The sequence below is a fragment of the Apteryx mantelli genome, chromosome 15 (genome assembly GCF_036417845.1).
Source record: "Apteryx mantelli isolate bAptMan1 chromosome 15, bAptMan1.hap1, whole genome shotgun sequence".
In the NCBI taxonomy this organism is placed as follows: domain Eukaryota; kingdom Metazoa; phylum Chordata; class Aves; order Apterygiformes; family Apterygidae; genus Apteryx; species Apteryx mantelli.
In genome coordinates, this window is record NC_089992.1 from 18893211 (window position 1) to 18908265 (window position 15055).

General features: G+C 38.9%; 1 protein-coding gene across 2 annotated transcripts in view; it reads right to left on the minus strand.

The window, feature by feature from the left end:
- APBA2 (amyloid beta precursor protein binding family A member 2) overlaps window positions 1-15055 on the minus strand; it is a 114916-nt gene that overhangs the window by 26210 nt on the left and 73651 nt on the right. For both annotated transcript variants that reach the window (XM_067305307.1, XM_067305306.1), the window contains exons 3-5: window positions 8108-8188; window positions 6736-6772; window positions 552-697 (exon numbers count right to left, since the gene is read on the minus strand). In XM_067305307.1, the coding sequence (XP_067161408.1) occupies window positions 552-697; window positions 6736-6772; window positions 8108-8188 (264 nt within the window). The remainder of the gene's footprint in view (window positions 1-551; window positions 698-6735; window positions 6773-8107; window positions 8189-15055) is intronic.

Sequence of the window (15055 nt, forward strand, 5' to 3'; positions counted from 1 at the left end):
ATTTACAACAATTCCACAAAAAAATCATAAAAGAAAATTCTCCTACTTGGATTATTAACCAAAAACCACATCTGCACATCTGTCTGAAGCATTCTATGCTGCACTATGTACATGAAAATTGATGACAGTATATGACACCAAATCCAAACGTGAACCTTCTTGCCCTAAAAAAGTAACATTTGTTATATTCAGAGTGATCTCCACAATTTGTAATAAGTTAAAAGATTTAATGACATGACAGGAAAACCCCAGTCAAACAAATATCCTGTGCTTTGCTATTGGAATATTTTCTAATTACAATCTGCAATTTGTCTGTAATCCTGAAATTCCTCATACAGCTTTCAAACAATTTCAAATTGCCTCTGGAATAATTTAGATTCTGTTTCTCAGAGATGCTGCACGTATTTTAATATTAAGCACTGGAAGGTGGGATGACATTTAGAGTGCCAGGCCTATACTACACGATAGGTTTGAAGCTGCAGATCCCCTCGTGTTTGGAGATCAGCTCTCAATGGATCAGAGCGTATGCCACAGACCGTACCAGTCCCTACCTTCACGCGGCTCACTGCCTCCTGGGCCTGCATCATGCGTATGTTTTTGGAAGGGTTTCGCTCGGAGAGCAGCTGGGTGGAGCCCAGGTAGTTGGCCGCGAAGATGATCCCATCGATGAGGTCCTCGGGCTCGCAGGGCCCTGGAACTGAAGGACACGGCACGGTTACCACCTCACCACGGCCAGCACTGAGACCAACAACAGAATGAAGGGCGTTATGGCTGGAGCAACCTTTTCCTAATGCCCTTTCTAATACTAATTAGAAGAAGAAATCCAGTGCAAAATAAACCGAGTTTTTCCTATAATTATTTCACCAAAACATATAGACCAAACATCCAGTATTTCAAACACTGTGTAATGTTTTGATTGTGGAATTCTAAAGGAAAACTCTAGGAAACTGGAGTTGCCAAGATGTTTGAAGACGTATGCAAGCATTAACTCAGGCAGAAATACTTATTGCAATGGGGACAAAGGTGGACTTTGCTTTAGCAAAGGTCCACCATTAAACTTAACATTTAAGAAAGATTAAGAAATGAGAGGCATAAGTAGGTATCTTGATGTTGTTTAGTGATGTGCAAGGCCTAAATCTGGCACTGACAGAGAAATATGGTTCTCAGGCTGGTATAGATAATATAAACCAAGAAACACACTGTTCAGTACAACGGTTCAATACAACATTGACAGGCCAGCAGTGGCACCTGTACAACAGGTCATACAGCCTTTTCCTCTGAGAGCAGGGCAGTCACCAGGGGCAGTTATAGAAAAGAAGCATATGGAAAGATTAAGAAAAATTTGATGTAAAAAAGAGAGGAAAATAGTGAAACTTAAAAACATCTTGATATATTTTTAAATTTAGCCTTGATTCAACAGAATACCTTTGCATGTGCCTAGTATTAATTACACAGTGACTTTGGTGTGAATCTCACATTAGCTTGTATTTCGCAAGTTGTTCTTCATCCTTTTCGAGAATGAAAAAGAGAGGGCAGGGAAAAGAGAAGATGAATAAAGGATGGTATTTTTACTGTACTGGGGCTATACTCATCCCTTTTATTCAGCCGCTAAGCTTGATATCTAGCTTGATTAGATCAACACTAAAGAGCAGTTGTTCCACGCTTTGGCTCAAATCCCTTGGCTGTAAATACTCTGTTCCCCAACAGTTTTATAAAAGGAATTTGCTTTGAGCCGTATCAACTTGCCAAGCTGCTAACACCTTTTCTTGAAGGACATCCATTACATGTGTGAGGAGGAAAAGGACACTGAATGGAGATGCTAATTAAAAAAAAGTTTTCTGGTACAGTGAATTTGTTTGACTTCTTTATAATCAATTGAGCATGGAAGATTAATATGTGGACTAGGAAAAATAAGTGAAATGCTACATTGATGAAATTCTCTGAAATAGTGCTTTACACATATATCCCTTAATGAGCACTTCTATCCCTTGTTTTCCTGTTTGAATTTAGACAAACAGTCTTTCAACAGAAAATAAATTTGATTAAAACAACTAACTTTCTTCTTCAGGAAATGCTGCTGCCTTCTATACATCCATGCAGATCTCACATTCGCTTGCTGTAAATGTCAGCCCTCAGCAAAACAAACCAGTCTTTGTAATGCAGTAATCAAAGTACATTAAAAAAAACAAACAGCCTAACAGCCCTACACTCTTCAGAGACCTAACACTAACACCACTCACACAAAATGGAGCTATTTGTTTTGCTAGGAAACACTGCAGTTTCAACCCTCCAAAGGATAATTATATACAACAGGAGGACAGATTTTGCTTTCAATCACAATCCAGCAATGGTCTGGATCTTCATTATAACTCAGAATAGAATTCCGTGAAATATGAAATTCCCAGTGTACTGGAAGAATAAAAAATAGCATGACAATATCTCCACTGAAAGTGCAAGAAACCTCTTTCCACTTAAAATGTGAGAAATTTCAATCAAATCCTTGGGAATCTACTAATTAAACAAGTCACTGAAACGCTTCATGAAGGCCAAGTCTTTCAATATCTCGAAATACCATCCTTGTTCTGCAGTGCTAATTGATTGAATGAAATCAAACAAAATGAAAATTCCACAAGAACTCCCCTTGCTATAGCGCTTATCCCATTTGCTTAAATCTTTGCACCATTACTTTTTTCGGTAGGTGGATGATGTATTTTACATAGTACCTTTTTTGATGTTATTCAGGTAATGTCTTTTCAGGCCTAAAACTCTCATACATTGCCAGCTCTTTCAGCATGCAACAAAACACAGTAATATTGCATCATGTGGATACCTTGTTTCAAGAGTAGCAAAGAGGGAAATTAATTAAGGATGTGAATTTAATGTGGATTAGTTAAACTTCATTAGATACCTGCAGCAACACTCTCATCTAAAATTAAAATGTCTTTAGTTTACCTTCATTCACTTCAGGCCAAGTAAATCAGGCTAAATCGAATCAAGGTTGCTTTAACTCTGAAATATGGTTGTCCATGTAATGTTTAAATCAGTTTAACTAGCCTCTTTAACAGTTAATTTAGATTAACTTTCTTGCATTTTTTTTGTGTATGAAGCGAAATAAAATTGGAATTCTTGATTCTTTTACAGTTGTTAGTATGTCAAGCAAAGACCAAAACTCTAATGTATATTGTTGCAGGATTTGCCAGCAAAAAAAGCTGTGCTGGTTATTTCAAACATATCAGTCCCTTAGTCTACTTCCTTTCTATCTCAAAAGCTCCTGTTACAGCTGTGCTTTGTGCATCTTTGAGAAAGACATTTTTTGTGATTTCCAAACCACTAGTAGGCTATGTCAAAGGCACCTTCCTTTCAAAGACACAACTTTGGAGATATATTTGTGTGTATACATACACTATTAGCATCTCAGAGCATGAAACAGTAATCCGTAGCCTACCTCAGGGGTCTGGGAAATTAGTGAGTATTACAAAGGGAACGAGGAATTCTTCTCGTGTCTTGGCAGTTCTGTGACAGCAAAAATGTTTTTTTACTAATTTGTCTTTAAAACTTCTCGAAAATGGAAATAACCTGGGATTTTAAGCAATTTTATTATTTTAGGATTATATTTATTTGGATTCTTTAAAGTCTACTTTTTTTTTTAATATATAGCCTCACCATCTCTTTATAGCATTAGCAAGTGATTCTTGCAGAACCATTATACCAGCAACAAATCCTGGCAAACTGCATAGCTCCCACAACAGCATTTTAAAATGCTTATAGCAGTAGCTAATACAAAAAGCTGAAAGCATGCTGGGCAGAAAACATTTCCAACATACACTTCCCATCACGAAGGAAATGGAAGCAACTGTCAGGTAAGATAAAACATCTGTTGGAAGGATGTAAGGAATGGTATTGAAAATTGCCAGGGTCAAGCTGGGTTACCCAAATGTTGTTTTTTTTTTTCTCCCCCTTTCTGTGACAGCTTTAAGTAATATAAAAATGCAGACTTGGCTGAGGTCCCAGTTCATCAGAGCACTTAAGCGTGCCCTTGACTGTAAGCAAGTGTAAGGCCTACTGATGAGGAAGGGAACAAGAAAGAAATACATTTGAAAGTTGAAGATGAGTTTGGCTTGAACAAAGATTAGGATTTTGTATTGGCTATTGATATTTAGAAATTAGATTACTGTTTCTGAAAAATTTACCTGTAAATTTCTGCAATATCTTATCAGTGTAATAGAGGTTACTTGGTTTTCTGCTAATCTATTAATGGAATGAGCATACAATAAACATATTTCTAGATCAGTAGACTATGTCAGTAGACTATGTCTAAACATTTTTAAATTTAAATTATTTTTTGTATTCATAAAAAAAGAAAAAGAATACTCATTCAATAACTCAGCATAACTGAATTTAAAAATCTCTTAGGGACTTTTAAATATATATCTATCTAAAAATCACATGTTAACCAAAGAGTCAGACAGTCTTTAGGGACTGCACTCAGAGCACAGAAGCGCTTTCAGCTTGCTGCTGAGCAGCCTCACACCCCATGAAGTCACTGAGTCCTCAGGGTGCCCGGCACTGCCAGAAAAAGACTTTGCATGAGGATGAAACAAATGGACACAGGACACGTCACCATGCAGCGTGCCTCTCTACCAGTTCCATATTTCGGCTGCTTTTTCTATTCCACCACGGTTGTGACTGTGCAGGGGAATTGGACTTGTGGTGACAGGCCAAAAAGAGACAGGAAAAAAGCCACAACCCCTGAACACAGCACTAATTACCACTACAAGCCTGTAACAGTACTACTACTGAAACAATTATAATAGCAAATAGCAATTATGATAACAATTATAATAGCAAGGGGACACATTCCCAGTATTTTTATGCCTGTTTTTATGTCCATACTTCATATGCAAAAATATTGTGCATTCATACAGCTGTAAATATAGCTCCTGTAGTTAAGGAGTCTTGCTGTAAGTGTGTACTTGTGCAGTTAAATGCTGACCAGAATACTGTTGTGGTATCTCCATCAAAGCTCAGTGAAGAACAGGCAAACACGCAGCGTTAGCTGGCAGACTCTTTTCTTGTGTTCAGTGGGGCCCCTGTTCCCTTTGAGAATCTAAGTACAAATTAATAATAAAAATTGTGTTTCTTCTTTGGATTCACAGAGCAGTGTTATTACCTATCACAAGCTCCTGATGAGCTATATACTTCCTTATATTAGAAAATGCTATATAATACCTGCAATAGAAGGAAAACAACAGACAGCTTATCCTCTCATACTATGCTATTCAAGAAAAACATCAGAAAATAAAAATGATTTAACTAAAAAAAAAAAAAAGTTTTATGCTATCTTAAAGTGCACACTGACCCCTTTCCGACAGAGGAGTAGTGAACTGATTGTTAAAAAAGAAAAAGACATCACCTTTTTATCCCAATAAAATGAAAACGTGATTTTTATCTGCAAGTGCTGAGAAGTGTTACTTAAATTTTCTGGCTTTTTTTAAAAATTGCTCCAATCATGCTGTCTTCCCTTTATTGTTGTCCACTCTACAATCAGTAGCTGCTTATTACAAAGGATCGGCTTGCTTTCTTGACTCCTCTGCCTCTGGGGAATGTATTTAATTTACCTCTATTTAGGGCCTGTTAGCCAGTACATGCCAAGTGTTATGTGTAATTTCCTTCAGATGTCAATCTATGAAAAGGGGGCAATCTTTGAATTTTCCATTAGCTCTGGCTCTTGAAGGAAATGACTGAAAACAGAAGCTGCTAGTCAACCTGATGAGATCAGGGAATAAGGGAAAAAATGTATTGAACAGGTGTATTATTCTAAATGGCAGTAAGGTTTTCTCGAGGTGGGCATTAGAAATCAAATTTTTAACATTCATTTATCGTTCCCATTGCAGGGAAAAGAGTACATCAGGGCAGGTCAAAGGGTCCAGATCTCTAGAAGTTCCCCATTGCCTTTGCTCGTTTTATGGTGTAGACACCTCCTTTGTAGAAAGAGCTCTATGTATTTTCCCCATACAGAGTTCTTCAATCTCCCCTGCACTGCTATTACATGTTTTCCTTCTGTTTGGAGAAAAATATTTTAGGTCAATTTATTAAAGCAAGGAGAAGATGGACAGAGACTGAAGGAGATTATACTGAAAAACATTAACATTCTTTGATCCATAGACAACTGAAGAAACACATAAACACATGGTTCTGCTAAAGAAAGGAAAGTATGTTCCCCATTTTCTTCATTTTGGATTACCAGTTTTTTCTTAGACGAGGAGATCCTCTCGGTTTGTGCCTGCAGCTGGGATTCCCAGGCTGCAATAGTGGTACCCCTGGCAGGCGACCCGGGGCTGCTCTCAACAGCTGAGTGACTCCCTCCTGAGCACTGTGCTCCCTGGATAAATACCGATACACATCGTCGCAAACCGCCCCTCTCCTGCGGCCCCTCTTACCCCCTTGTGCCCCCTTCTGGGTCGGTAGCTGTCTCCATCTCCACTTTAATTCTTCCCAGAGCTCCTCCTGCTTATCGCCACCGGGCTCCCATTGCCACAGGTGGGGATGAAAGTATGACATGCTTCTACATATGCTATATGCTGAATAGAAATAGTTCTTAGTTGTTTATTTAATAAACTTTTCAGTTACCTTGTGTTGTGTGTGACTAGTTTTTAGGATTTGACTCTTTTAAAATATATTAAAACACTTGCTTCTGTTTTATACTACTTTAACTATAAACCATGTAAAACTTACCATCAACAAAACTTGGAAATGAAGACACTTTCTTTGTCTGTTAGGAAATAAAAATAACATATGGTATAAATGTAACAAAATCATTTTCACGAACTGAAGCATAATTCATATTATATTTAAACAGCTGAGCATTGTTTAAAAAATCTTCACTTTTCTCTGTATAACTTCTGCATAGCTGCTATATAGATAGCATAGCATAGCATAGCATAGCGAAGCATATTATGTTATACTAATTAAGCACAACCTGTTACACAGCGCTTTTTACCTGAAATCTCAAAGCATTTCAGGTAGGTACAGCCACACAAAACATCAGCTGGGGCGGAGGGGCACAGAGGGTGAAGGGGAAGAAAACACAAGTGAGCTGGGAAGTCAGTGCCAAGCGAGCAACGCCAGCCACAGCTTGTGCACCAGATCACACTGCCTATTAATCATTTCCTGAAATTACGATTAAGAACAACTGACAACATTTTGCAAAACAAGAGTCTCGGTCAGTCAATAAAAGCTGCCCCAGCTGTAGCTAGCATGACTCCTGCATGCAGCAGGGCTGGGGCAGCCCGCACTCAGTGAAGCTGCCCAGCCTCATCTCACAGTAGCCTCCTCCGGTGCTCCTGGGTCCGGGAAAGGGGTTGATTTCCCCGTTACAGGAAAAGGCTTCCGAAATGTGCCTTCTCATTAATGTTACAGGCTAAATATGTTGTACGTTTTTGAGATATCAGACGTCTCCTTTTAAGCCTGGATTTCATTTCATTCTGTGTAGCCTCAAGCATAACCTCATCCTGCATCCTTAGACGTCTTCTCTGCCCCAGCCTCCAGAGACACATGCAGGGCTACCTATCACCCCAGCTTCTCCACGGCTGACCGAGCAGGGACCCGTCGTACCACAGAGGCCACTCAAACAGTTGTGACTCATTTGAGCCCTCAGCACTGAATGATGTGCTGATACTAGGGGTTATTCAAAGAGAGAGTATTCCTTTGAGAATTAATCAGTCCTTTGGCTTCAAATAATGACATTACACACACACACACACACAAAGATGCAGCAACCAGTTTCTTTGTGATGCTACTTTTACTCTCCAATAATCCAAGAAGAGAATTTCTGAAATGCTCTCCCTCTTCTTTATGTCACCAGAGCATTTTAGGCTTGAGCCCACGCTGAGGACAGCTACAGGAAATGATTGTGGCAGCAACGGAGTCAGGGTACAGTTCAAAGACCTTTAGGTATGTGCACTCCTGGAATTTACAGCCAGTTCAGGAAAAGCAACAGAGCCAAGCCTGGGTGTGTGAGAGCGAGCTGACGATGAGGTCTTTGTCTTCCCTCCTCAAAGCCTGACCCCCGCGGGACACAGGCAGCCCAATGGCCTAAGGTACCTACCTCGGGTGTGTTATTATTATCTATTGGTCCGTTGAGGTCAGAACGTTGTTGTTTCCTTGGCTGCTCTAAACCATTGCACATCTATGAGAAAAGAGAGAAAGACTTTCAAAGCCTCTTGTCTTCTGAAAAGGTCAAAAACAAAGCACAGATTTTAGGGCAAGTCAATGGCACAAAGCTGGTCAGGATTTTTGCACCAGAAACTGTTTTAACTGAATAAATTCAAAAATATTATATAGATTTCAACAAAAAAAATATTCTGGGAAAAGATTAAATTACATTCAGAAAATTTGAATAAAAATTCATAACATTTTAACATACGAAATATTTATTATTTTCTTCATTATTTTATGACGGAACTTATTTGTCATGAAGCTGCTTTGTTCGTATCTGCCTGTGTGCTTATTTATTTGCAAGCAATATTCATTAAAGATACTGAAAAATCATAATGTGATGTAACACTTGAAATAGCTTATTTTCATTTTACTAATATGAGATTCATATCAAAGTATTGAACTGGTTAATTATAATATAAGATCTACTTTGATGTAAATAATATGGCATTTCCATTATTATTAAGTAGCAGTTACACTAATGATTGTATTTCAATGAAAATTTTTCATACAAAATGAAAACAAATACTGAAATGTTCAAATTTTTCACAAACCAGAAAGTCAGAATTTTTACATGTGTTTATGCTCCATACTGGACAAAATTGAAATAGTCTGAATAGGCACCTCAAATCTGGAAAAACAAATCCTAACTCTGTATATAGGCTTTTCTGTTTGTGGGAGATACCTCATGGTATCACCATTATTTTAGGCCAAGCAAATCCACAGGATGCTGGCAGGCCAGTTTCAAGCTTCTGAAGAAATGTAAAAAGGAAAATATAAAACCTTTTATCAGGAAAACACTGAGTCAAGCTTTTAACCAATACAATGCTAGTCCCAATACTCAGTCCCAACACTCTCGGAGCAGGATTCCTGGCCAAACCCGATGCAGGTGAGAGCACGCCGGCTGGCACAGAGCCTGTGCGTGCTCTGGACATGCTGAGAATGGGATGTTTTCATGCTTCAGAGTTTTATTGTTAGAAATCTAGAAAACTGAGTTTATTCTGGGGCAAATTTTCTCTATGATTTAGGACATTTCACTTTCCTTTTTCTCAGTTTCCCCTTTACATGTGAAAGAAGAATGCCTAACTCCCACTGCCATTGCAGGACTTCACAAATAAAATCTGGTAGTAATCTTACAGTTACAATTGTTAGGCAAATGCAAAACACTGAGCCAGTGTTGTTATTTCAAGGGGTCAGTGTGAAAGTTACCTGTGGACATCATAACTCCTTCCTTCCGACTTTCAAACACGATGTGTAGCTACAGGTTGGAGAAAAGTCGGCATGTTCTTCTTCAGCTAAATCATTCCCTCCAAGTAATGTTCAGTCAGCTCAATGAAACGTGCTAACGAAGGAGGCATGTTACCGCTATTAGCTCAGTAATGCTAATTCTCAGGTAAGGCAACATGCACAAAGCAAAAATTCACCCCAGTGATAAGCATGGTTTTAGGAAAGAAAAGACCACCTGGGATATGATACACAGAGTACCAAGGTTTGGGGGACCGCTGACAAGTACCCGGTGTAGGTGGTTGCAGTAGCGAAGAAGCTTACTACATCCCTTCACGCCTATAATTGCTATTCTGTTTGACACAAGAGAAATCTAATTATATTTCATGGCTAAACTAATAGGGAGCAATATGTGTTGATGTGCAGTGAAACACATTAATGTGGATAAACAAATATCCATAGGTTTTTAATAATACAAGCATAATAATGATAAGTTATTCCCTAAAATAGTAGGATTACATCAAGTACACTTTAAGCAGGTAAAATGATATGGCTATAAGGAAAACAGATTAATCTGTAAAGAATGACAGCAAATATGTTAACTCCAGTATATACAACAGAATTTTAATACTTTCAAAGCTCTGTCAGGGCTAATTATCACACACTTGACCGAACTGAAAATGCACCTGCACATCAAGAAAGAATTGGTTGACTGGTTTACTAAGTGCACCCTGCATGCTGTGAACATTACTGAAACATGTCTCTGTCACAGAAGTTATATATAGATGTACTCATTCAGCTTATATACTTATGATCCCTGGGGATCATAAAACCAATTATGCTTTTTGGTAGTAGTTGCATATGTAATGCCATATAGTCATAATGAAAACATAACTAAACATTTGGATGACATTTCATCTTTGTGTTATTTATAGCAGTAATTTACTGGAATTGCTATTTTCAGAAAGACTTTAGGAATATATAAACAGGCTTGTTTATTGTTTGCTAGTCACGTATGTAGTGTATATATTATTATCGTGTATTAGCTGGGCTCCAAGGCTATAAGAGAGGTCTATGCAGAATCCATGATGAGTTGGGATCCATCACATCACCTCTACAAGGAACAGCATAAATGTTTTTCACTTACTATTTGGCTTCTGTATATGATGACAAAGTTTTCTTCCAGTGTTTCTTCTACACAATTAGGAGCCCCTCTCTAATTAGGCAGACTCGCAGGTACACAGAATTCCTCCCTTCCTTTCATGCACATCTACGCACACAAAAATGTTCCATCTCCGGCAGATCTATTAATACCTTGTTCTTAAAAAGTGTGTTGACAGGGGTGGGTGGGTGTTACTGAGAGCACTTCCTCCAAAAAAACAGTGTAATCTTGCATCCTTGAGGTCCTCTTAGCTTTGCAGCACGCTGCTTCCCATGTCCCTTCAGCAGCAGCATGAAGTAAGGACGAATCAGTAATGGCAGCTGGACCAGGCTGAGACCTTCTGGGCTCAAATTTTCCCTGCAAATAAGTGGGCTGTTAAAATGACTCCTTACAAAATAAGGGTTGAAGAAATACTTGTTTACATGCTACTCCAGAAGGAAAGGAGAAAAAGAAGTAGAAGGAGAGGGGCTTCCTTTTCTTTCTGTAAGACTTAGGGTGTTTGATGAAGATGTCAGAGGAGAAATGGTGAGAAGTGCAGAGCAGATGTGTCCGCACCTCCCATGCGCAGTTGCGTGTCCAGTAGTGGTGTGTGCATGGAAGCAGATGCTTCCAGAACAGGGATGAAGGAACTCTTCCCAGGCTCTTTTGTGAATTCATTTTTAGAAAGCATAAATTGTGATATTTAGTGTGGGCTGGAAGCTGGTTCATGCTCCCTGGTGATCTGACCAATGTCAAATAAAATTATCTTAATTGATGCTTGCTTTCTTCAGGTTTTCTTATAGAACTCACAGGCTATATTGTTGTTGTAAGTAAATATTTCAATAGTTAGAAAATCACATTTGAGAGAAATATTCGTAAGGTTTCAAAAACTGAAGAGATACTGTTTTTTCCCTTTGACTGTCACTAACCATGCAGCATCACGCTCAGCCTGAATAGGAGATACCCAAGGACTACCAAAATGCTGACAGTGCTAGTGTTACGAACACATATGCCCCTGAGCATGAGCATGAGCTGCCCTGGGGGCAGCTGGAAATGCCACCTTTAGGTGTTGAAGGTCGTTGGAGGCCTTTAGGCCTCCCCAGGCCAGGTGCCCTCACACTCCTCCCAGGCTCAGATCCCCCCAGCTGCAGCCCCTCACTCAGCTGCTTGGTGCTGTGAGCTATTTAACACCTGCTTTGCAGGCAATGGTTTGTCTCTGCAGTGTGGGTCTCCTCACAGCTGTGGTTTGCAGTTTTGACTGCAACTGCTGTGATGGTTGTGATGCCCAGCCTGAGGAAGTGCTCTTTGCTCCTGGAAAACTTCTGCTGCAAACCAGCAGGTTGGTTGCCCTTTCCTGACTTTTTTGGGGTATGATTTGTTTGATGGGGGAGAAAAAGATGAACTTTTTTCAGAGTTGCTAGCCCTTTTGGTAAGGGGTTGATAAGTGAGCACTGAGCCTGGCTCAGAGGTGTGGTCAGGTTTTATTACTGTGTTGTAAGTGCTTGAATAACTAGGGTTATAACACATATGTGCCAATCTTCTAGCAAGTGATGCTGTTTGTTTTATGAAACAATGTGCTCAGAAACCAATCTACCTGCTTATGTATGGTGATGCCCACATTGAAGACTACTTTGGTTTTTGGAAGAGAAATGTTCTAGATAGATTCTAGTAAGAGCTTGGCTGGGTCATGGAGTTACCTAGTGCATGAATAAACCCACAGGCCTAAAACTGGTCACCTGGGTTTGCTGCTCCTCTCCCTGGAACAAGGGTGGAGCAGATCAGCAATGCTAGGTTTGTCACTGAGGGACAAGACTTCAGTTTCAGCCTCTGTAGTCTTTAGCATGGGTTCCTGAAGACAGTTTATCATTGGACCATGTTTTCTGCTGATATTTAAATACTAATATGTTTCTAGAGAAATGTCAAGGTGCAGTAAGTTATTTTCTTGAATTAAGAGGTGGTAGCCTGGTAACAACACTTTATGAGGGTGATACTATTTCTATTAAACTATATGACTGAAATAACTTCTCCTGTGGATGCTGGAGATGTGTGCTGAGAACTCCTTAATACACCCTTACTGGGCTGCTGCATTGGTTATAATATCAGCAGTAACGTGCTATTGTCAGTGGGAGCAATTTGACCCAGCAAATACATCTACAAACATAGATCAGATCAGGGTGGTTCTTCATTAGCTGAAGGATTTCTGGTTTTAATCACTGGAAGAAATGGCCAGGCTTCAAACCTCACTGACTCAGAGATTCCAGTACTTGTGCTAATTTATGAGGTGCAAACACATTTCAGAAGTACAGGATGAATTCTTAGCAGAAAGAAATAGTTTCAAGGAAGTCAAGTTAGGGTATGGAACTGGCATTACCAAAAGAGAAGGAATAAAAGTAAGTTTGAAGCTCTAAGCATTCCACAAAAGAACTTCAATATTCTGTCCAACTTCAGTGAATATTAAAACTGTTCATGTAAAGTAAGGGTTTTTTCTCCTTGCATATATTTAAAGTTGAGAACTGGCCTTGATAAGACTTGTGAGGAAAAACTGCCATGCAGGATGGTACCTCTTCATGTAGGCGTATGTGATGCAGAACACTGGCTGCTTTCTGCCTTAAGCTTCCCACAGGAGATTCTCTGTGTGATTAGTCAGAAATGCTTTTTTTATTTTTTATTAAATGCATTATCAAAAGGAAAAAATGCTTGAAACAATTTTATTAGATACTTTCTGGCACTTCCATTTTTGAAATTGAAATATCTAGAGTGAACTTAATATTTAAAAATGCCATTAAAGATGATCAATGATTTCTTTTGTACTGTGTGGGTCTGGTGCAGAGGAAAATGAGTGGCTATATGAAGGCTATTTATTTTATTGGATACTAGTAATAAATACATGCTCTTCAAAAGCCACTGCTCAATGTCTTTATAAGATGGGAATGGCTTCCTTGTTCTGGAAACCAAGGATTTGAATCTTTAATTCTGGAGTATAAATTTGCAGTCTCTTCCTATTCCCTTGTATTTTCTCAAGCTGCAGTGCTGTTGGTGTCTTGGGCACAACAAGCTTTTCTTTCTCAGTGGAAGTTTTGGATATGAGGCACAGGAAAGATGGGTGGGATCCCTTCCCTAACCTCCCTGCTTGTATAGAGGGAAGCTGGCATGACAGTACATATGTGATGTTTTCTTCTCATACCTTGACAGTGAAAACCCTGCTGATAAAGGACTTAATTTCAAATGGACCCTATAACAGATGCTTAACCTCAGTACATGAGAACTGATCACTAGCTATCCTCAAACAGGGCACTTAAAACCTTGATGGTTTAAATTGTCTTTGAATCACCCCTGGCCATATCATAACCTTTGTGTAAAATTCCTCATGGAAACTTCCTTCAAGAATGGTCTATCCTTAAATCATGCACTTTAAAGAGAAATTAACACTTTGCCTCAATACTGCCCCAGCAGAAGCAACTCAATTTTTTTTAATCTTAATACAGCCACTTTTCATGCTTCAGTGGCTTAGAGAAACTGTATTCCTGCTCAGAACCTCACTAGGCTGCTGCATCAGCCCGGCACATTAAAATGGGTTTGTTTGCTCTCTGCCACCAAATTCCTTATCTCAAAGTTAAGAGACAGCAGAAGAAAAAGACAATGGCTCACAGAGAGCAATGAATATGTGCAGTGCAAACATGCAGGCTGTGCTCTGCCCTGCAAACAGCAGCCAGAGTAGCTGCTGTCATGAGAAGATGCAAAAAAATGCGCTTGCCATAAAATGCTCATCTAGTGCATGAGCATGAATGCAAACTGATGGTTCTTGAGAATACTGGATTTCATTCTTTTTGCACCCTTGCTGGTTTGATGATGTCTACACCACTGTCGAATACTCTTTCTCTATGCAAAGGTCTTCATGGAAAACAAAACTGAAAAGCATCATTAATGCTACAGATAAAAATAGACTGCTTTTGATGAAACATCAGCTGCTATTTACTACCTCAATTCTTTAAGTATTTTTTTAAGTTAGGTAAGAGGCTTTTATTTATTTATTATTTTTAATTGTCTTCTGTTGTCAGGAGCTTATTGCTGAAAAGCTGTGACTCCTCCAGTTAGCATGTGTGTTTTTGTTTTTTGTTTTTTTTTTTTTTCCCCTCAAACTGGTTTTGTTTGAGAAAGATAAAAATGGCTAAATGAGCCAAGCAACTACTTACATTTGCTAAGTTTGGGGAAGATCAGTCTGTAGTAAGAACTATCTAATATTTCTGCCCTGCAGCTGGCTAAAATACACTGGAAAAATATAACAATTTTTTGTTTTGTTTTTTAATACCCTTTATTTCACTCTAAGTGTTTTCTGTAAATTCTTTCAAATGTATCCCCTAATACTCTGGGACTGAATTAATAGAAAGCCGAATTCTCAAGCTGTAAGCTTGCTATTTCTAAAATGTCTAACTATCAATCAGCTGTAAATGTCACAGTTTCTTATCTTTGCTC